This window comes from Apus apus, chromosome 1, assembly GCF_020740795.1.
Source record: "Apus apus isolate bApuApu2 chromosome 1, bApuApu2.pri.cur, whole genome shotgun sequence".
Lineage (NCBI taxonomy): Eukaryota > Metazoa > Chordata > Aves > Apodiformes > Apodidae > Apus > Apus apus.
Genome location: NC_067282.1, coordinates 3,172,977 through 3,180,470, shown reverse-complemented (window position 1 = coordinate 3,180,470; position 7,494 = coordinate 3,172,977). Strand labels below are relative to the sequence as shown.

The following is a 7,494-nucleotide window of genomic DNA, read 5'->3' as shown; positions in this document are numbered from 1 at the left end:
ATTCCCTTCTAACTGGCAGGGGCTGGGGAAGGCATTTGAAGGTGAGAAGGTCCTGCTCTACTTGCAGTCAGGGCTTCATTCTAAGCAAGGTCCAGTGCTCCAAGGGCTCCAGCACAAGGCAGTAAAGATGGGGGAACCCTCGCACTGGAGTTCAAGATGGACACAATCCTACCTCCATTTGGAAATGTGTCTGTATTTACTGGATGGCTGCAGGCCAAGAAGCTTCCCCACCACTGCAGCTCCTCCAAATCCCACTGTCCTACTGGTGCATCTGTAAGCCAAGACCACCCATGCCACAGCATCAAGAAGAACTGGCCAGCCCTGTTGCAACACAAAAGCCAAGCAACACCTGGGAAAAAGCTGTATTTAAACCAAAATTCTTTAATAATTGGAACTATAAAGACACAAATTAGTGCTTGACTGCAGCATGAATAACCAATGAAATACATTAAATATATTTCAGAGCTACTGTGCTTTGCAAAACAGGATATGCTGATACACATAAGCCTAATGTTAGTTACCAGCTGGTTTGGTACAAAGAATCAGTTCAGTATATCAAAATTGTCAAGAACCATTGCTCAATGCAGCTGGGTTTTACAGGTCAACTGCTGTTCCTCTGTCACAGTGTCATTATTGATCTGCAAGCATATACTGGATTTCAGTGGGAAAAAAAACAACAAAACCAAAAGATTATGTCAGAACAAATAGTGTCAATGTTAGAAAGTTTGGTCACGTTACACGTGGGGGGGTTTCATGTCCATCACAGGTGGACAGATGTTACTTGCTAAGCCAGGAAACATCATGAGTGCATTAAGGTGTGTTCAATATTCAACATCAAATAGTCAACATCAATTTGGAAGATCAAGAGAAAAACCAGTTCCTGTTCAGTCTAACTACTGCTTATGCTGCTTGAAACTCTGTCTTCCAAAATCCAGGGAGCAATAGTGGACACAACCAAAATTCTTCTGCAGCTGCTGACCAAGGCCTGAATATAGAAAACATTTTGGTACATGTTTTGCTGTGGTCATGTGTCAAAACCCACTGTATTAAACATTAGCTTTGGAGACACATATAAATGTTCTAGAGCTTTGGGGAAAGGATGAATCTGAGATTGTGCTTACAGATATTCCTGTGGACAAATAATCAAAAGACCCTTTATTTGCATTTCTTAAAAAAAAAAAAATCAACATTTTGCTCTAAAAATCAGGCAGACTCAACTTGTGTGAAGTATGTGCAAAACCAATGTGCAAGCACTGGCTTCGGGTCTGGCATTAGCTGGATTTTGAACTTGGTTCTTCTTAAATTTGCAATTACAGGTGTAATCAAATCTAAAGACTTTCGACAAGTAAGATGGGGGAGTTCTGGAGTAAAGTGAGAGGTTCAGGCATCGATCCTGCCCCCAAAACTGTACATGGGAAGCCCAGTATCCCCAGTCCTGTCTGGAGCAGCTGGCTGGGAGCTCCAGGAACAGGGCTCTGCATAAAGTGCTTGTTTGCTTGTGTGCTGCGCCCTCACACTGCCTCTCCTCGAACTACACACACTAAAATAAACACCAGCTGCAGGGCTAAACCCCTCAACCAGCTTCCAAAAATCTGAGCAGATCCATCAGGAACGTGGGGTACAGTCAGGCACAAGGTCTGAGCCAAGCAGAGGCAGCCACGTACTGGCTAACAACGTTTCTGGGGAGCAAGTCAAAAGAGTTCTGTGACTCCTGCAGCTGGAGGATTTGTAACAACCAGCAAAATGACCTCCCACCCAGCAAGGATCTTGTCTTAGGGACCCCAGGAGAAAATACAGCCTCAGCTCTCAGAAAAAGTTTGTGACAGAGATCAGGCACTTGGCAGCTATAGGCAGCTGTGAGTGAGAAACTGAAGGAAGAAACACAAACCCAATCTTACTAGTTACACAGTATGTTCTGTGCAGCTGCATCTCTTCCCATCCTCTTCCAAGGGTTTTGTGGATGTTCTTTGACAGCAGCAGGGTGAAAAGGTTTGCTTGCAAAACATTTTCAGAAACAAAACTGTTAGACGTGTAAGAGCATCTCTAAGGAAATGATTAAAAGGAAACCAGCTTCTTCTGACAGCTGATAAAGACACTAGATAGAGTCAAAATCCCAGACTCTCAAACAAAGCTGGCAGAGGGTGTTCCAGAGGGATAAGAAATGTATTCATTTCTCTGTCACGTTCCATCCTCATAAAACAAGGAACAACATCTGAATAATCTACAACAAACCCTATGTAACAGAGTCTACAACACTTCTGTGGTAAAGAGTGAAGAGTCAGAAAGGAAAGTGAAATGTGTAAAATATTCAAGCTTGTTATGTAAGAATCTAAAGTGCAGTTACGGGTGGGTGGCTGATGTAACACCACAGGATTCTGTGCTTAAGCTTTTGTTGTTCTCTTTCCATGTAAGATTTCCTAATCTCCTCCTGGCTTTTTTGCTTCTCGTGGGTAATAAAGGCTCCACCACTAATCTCCCTCTTCATACTGGTCTCACAGTTAAACAGCACTTTGCAGTTAAAATCTCCCACCACCTGCTTATAAAGTGCTGATGGGGTTTCTATAAAGTAGATAATTTTACCTGAAGATGTTAATTTAAATCACAGGGCACAGATTCTGCCAAAATTAAGGTGTGTTCCTGGATTCTGAGATCCACTGAAGAAAACAAGTGCTGCTGCTTTAGAGCTTGTCTTCCACTAAGAAGTGTTATGTAGAATTGCTTCACCACCTGCTACCAAATGCTAAAAATATATCCACAGGGAGAAACAGGTTTTTAGAAAACAGCATCACTGAGATTCTTGAATGCAGACTAAACAAGGGGAGTGTAACTGTGAGAAACACTCGTGACACTGGGAGAATTTTCTGCTGCTAAGAGTTTCAGATGGAGGAGTTAGCTGAAAAAACTCATCCAGCTGTTCAAAACCAAGTGTTGGCAGCAAGTGCACCACAGCCAAAAGAATCAACTGCATTTCAAGTCATACAATTCCCCTTCAGCCAAACAAAACAGCACAGTATCAGATTTAAAGAGAATTAAAACGGCTTACAAAGCAGTATTTTCCATCTCACCTCTTCCAAAATCACGTGGAACTAGTGATGCTGTTTGCATCTTAGCTTTAAATGTAACTTCACTGCCAAAAAAGGTTTCACTTCACCTGTCTGAGTTCAAGTCCTCCTACTCATACCTCTCTCTAATGCAGTCAGACTTGGGCAGGCAGACGAAGAGCAGACTGAGCACAACCTAGAAGTGACAGACACAGAACAGAGCAGGATGTTTATGGAGAGTGAACAGAGTCAGCCACAGATCAGTACAACATTGGTGCCAACCTCAGGGGCTGTGGGGCTACGTCAGGCTGCTCTAATTGTCTGCATGTTCAGGCAGGTGTAATTAAGGGCACAGGTCCTGTCCAATACACGACAGAGGTAGATCAGCAAGTGACAGGCTGCATATTCCAATCCTGACCACGGGGTAGCCTTCTAAATACTTGTGGGTAGCACCATCCTCCTCGTGCTACAAGCAGCAGCATTCCCATGAAGTCCAGAGTGACTAACACTGCTAACTAACAACGCTGCCTCCAAAACACCAACCAGATGCTTCCTGATGGCAGATTTCTGGTTGTCGTGTCTCATCTTCCATTCTGAATAATGAATGTCTTGAGCTGCATCCAGAAAATCTAGATTCCTGGCATAGGATGTGGTGTTGATCCATATTGGGAGACTGATTTTGAGGTTTTTCTTTCATTCCCAAGGAAGAATTTTTCAGCTCAGGGGCTGCAGAACTACTTGCTGCTGATCTGTGCCGAGACGATGGTCGCAAGGTGGCAGATTTTCTGGTTCTTCATGGATGTTAAAGAGTAAGAGCTCATTGCTATCAAGTCTGTCCAACACATCCTGTAGGATTCATATTAAACAAAACCTGCTACTTCCCTAATTCCCTTTACAGTAGCTACTCTCTGAATCCTACTAAAAAAACAGGATCAAAGATGCCCCACCTCCTAAGCTGTAGTGCAAGAGAAGTTTGGGATATGCTGCTCTAAGGTTTGTAGAACAAAAACCAACATGTCATACAAGTGACACAAATAAAAAGCAATTTAACAGACATTTAACAGATTACAGGAGTAAGGATACATGTCTTTCCAGGCACTTGAAAAGGCAGTCTGAATTTCAGTGACATGCAGTTAAAACTGCCAGTTTCAATATCACTCACAAGATCAGTAAGGCAGTGAAACCAAAGCACCCATAATTCTGGATTCTTTATGCTTAGAAGGACAGACACATAAATTACATTCTTCAGAGTCAAACATAACCTGAAGGAAGAGCTGCTGGAAGGTTGGTAGAGGTGGTTTTTAGTTGTTTGGAAAGAAATATGCCAATTTCCATGATTTTTTCTAAAAGATAAAAACATCAGTGACAAATGGCACGTGAATGAAAAGCAAACAGCAGCATAAAATTAAAACAAGGACTTTTCCAGCTTATTTTGTTTTAAATCCTGACAACTTCATTCAACAAGATCTGAAGAGAAACACACACTCCCTAGTTGCAAATTTGTAGGAGAATCAACAAATTCCTTTAAAATTTACCATTGTAGTGATGTCTTATCAGTAAGAAAGTGGCTTTTCAGCACACTCTGCTTCCTGCAGTTACAGGGAAACCAAACAGAGCCCCCAGATCCTCCAGTAACGAAACTAAGGCCACTAAAATAAAGGTTTTGTTGGTTTGATTTTTTTTTAAAAATAACACCATACCTAGCAGATGTCACAAGTGACTGTTGATAGGTCTTGCTGCACTGCTCCTGTTATGGGACTCTTTCTCTACCTTATGAAAACATGTAAACATACTAATAAGAAAGTTGGATACAGGGTACAGAAGAATGTTGAGAGAGCCTGGAGGTGAATAGGCAGGCACTTATTTTTAAGCTACATTTTTTTAAAACAGTGCTCAAATCTCTTTATCCTTCTGGATAATAAGACACTTGATTCAAGACAGCATTTTCCTGCCTCTATGCTTGTTATTCCCATGTCTTTCAGTCTAATTTCCCAACACAGATGCTGATCTTGTCTATGGGACTGGAACCTACTGACAACAAATCTGGTTTAAAATTTTCATTCCTGACAGTGGTTTGTTGATTACAGGTTGAAAAGAACTTAAACGTCACTGAAGTCATGCAGGGTTAAGGATCTTTTTCTAGCCCTGGGTTTGGGTCTATTTGATCCCAAGAGTCCAGGCTCAGTCACGTAACAAACCCCACAATTTTATTTGGAACACATCAGTGCTACTGATGGACACAAAGGATGCAGCTGAACTGCAAAGAGGAAAAAGAAAATAGATATTAAAAGAGAGGAGACCATTTTATAGTCAGAGTTGGTTCTATGATACAGGTTTCAGTCTGATTTTTTCAGCCAGAGCATGGAAACTTACACTAGCTGGGACTTTGTGATCTGGGAGACAGTTTTATAGCTTCATTACAGCATTTTGCTGCTGTGGGCATGTTTTAAATCAATCCAGAATGGGGTTTCCAATCAGTCTCAGCTTTTCCCTTTTTCTTTTTCTTCATGGCAGGAAGGATAAATCCCTCAGAACATCAAATGCAGATAAAAATTGCATAGCAAGGCAGCTAGGAGGCCCAGAGACAGACTCCTTTAGTTGCCCCAAGATCTGAAGAGTCAAACCCACAGCCTCCAATATGAGGTATGTTTTGAAAAACTGTTAGTTCAATGATTTCTTTCTGCTTGCTTATTAACTTTCATCAGCTGGGTAGACCAAAACTGCAGAAACCAGAGTTTGTCCCCCCCATTAATCCCCAAAATCTGGTTTTAAAAAGGTGGTCAACTTTCCACAGAGTAATCATCTGATGGACAGATTAAGAGCGAGCAATCAAAGTGCTGCCAATTCTATTTTGGGGCATCCTCAACATCAGTCTTGCTCTTTACTCTTTCTTCATTTTTCTGAATAACAAGATGCTTCTGAAAGTCAGACCAATATGTAAGTCTTGGAAAAGAAGGGAAAGAAATTAATTCCAAGCTGAACTAGCACACATCTAAAGGTGTTTGTCAATCTGTAGTATGAATGGGACCATGGGGAATAAAAAGGAGGGATAGAAAAGAGAGGCATGTAAAGAATAATTATTAACAAATTAAAAAAGTGTCTCTTATATTTATGCAGTCACCCTGCAGTCTCCTGATGGATCACTAGTCAAACAGATGAGGAATTCAGTCTGCACACACAACCAAGAATCCCTATGATGCTTCACCATCTTAAGTGTCTTCTGCCAGTCACACCCTGGACCATCCTCCCAGATGTAACTCAGTTGGACTGAAGAGAAAATGGAAGCTTGGTAGCTACAAAATGAACCAAATGGCACAGGTATCCCAACTGGTTTGCTTAAAATATAAATTGCAAAGGAGAACGTGGAAAAGCAAGATAGATTAAAGCCCTAAAATACTAATGACATACTTCATTAATTGTATAAAAGTGCAAAGATTAAAGTAGTTCAGGTTAAGCATTCAGTTCACTATAGGCCACACAAGTACTTAGCTTGGCCATCAATGGCCTGTTCTTGTCATTCAGTTACTAATACTAGTTTAGACCACAGAAAGAACAACAACTGAATGATAAACGTATGCAATCCACTTCAAAAATGGTTAGTTTTCTGTGACCAGCACGAAATATTAGCTCTGTATCATCAGCTGTACAATATATACATACAAATATTGTGTCTCAATCTTTGTTTTAACAACTCAGAATAAAGCTGTCCTAGACATTATTTCCCTAGTGTGCCAACTCTTTGTTCTGTTCTGGCCAGCTGGCCTAGTCACACAAAGAAGTCCTTTTATAGCAATGGGACTTGAATTGATCCATAATTCTGACACTTCAGCCACAGTAACTGTTGAATTGCTTTATTCAGCCAGACCAGGTGATCGATGGGACTCCCCAGGTCTTGGTCAAAGCTTCTTAGCTGGCTCCACAAGAAGAACAGGCCATATTCCAAAAACAAACTGTTAAAAGAAAAATAGGGAGAGGGGAAAGATTTCCTGGAATATTATGTCTCTTGGAACAAAAGCCAAACACTCTTACATGTGACATGAGCCACCAGTGTGTGTTTGCAGGCCAGAGAGTAAATCACATCCTGGGCTGCATCAACAGAAGTGTGGCCAGCAGGGCCAGGGAGGTGATTCTGCCCCTCTGCTCTGCTCTGGTGAGACCCCATCTGGAGTGCTGTGTCCAGATCTGGAGCCCTCAGCACAATAAAGATAAAGTCCTGTTGGAGAGCATCCAGAGAAGGGCCATAAAGATTATCCAAGGGCTGGTTATCAAGACAGGCTGAGGGAGTTGGGGTGTTCAGCCTGGAGAGGAGAAGGCTCCAGGGAGACCAGAAAGCACCTTCCAGTGCCTGAAGGGGCTCCAGGAAAGCTGGGGAGGGGCTTTTTACAGGGGTATGAAGCGACAGGATGATGGGTAATGGTTTTAAACTGAGACAGAGGAGATTTAGGTTAGATAT

The 7,494-nt window shown here is 41.8% G+C and overlaps 1 protein-coding gene across 1 annotated transcript in view; it reads right to left on the bottom strand.

Moving 5' to 3' along the window:
* Positions 1-361: 361 nt before the first annotated feature.
* Positions 362-7,494, bottom strand: part of ACER3 (alkaline ceramidase 3) — a 71,864-nt gene continuing 64,731 nt past the window's right edge. The window contains exon 11 of the mRNA XM_051608780.1: positions 362-6,991. Coding sequence (XP_051464740.1) covers positions 6,938-6,991 — 54 coding nt within the window. The 3' untranslated portion in view covers positions 362-6,937. The remainder of the gene's footprint in view (positions 6,992-7,494) is intronic.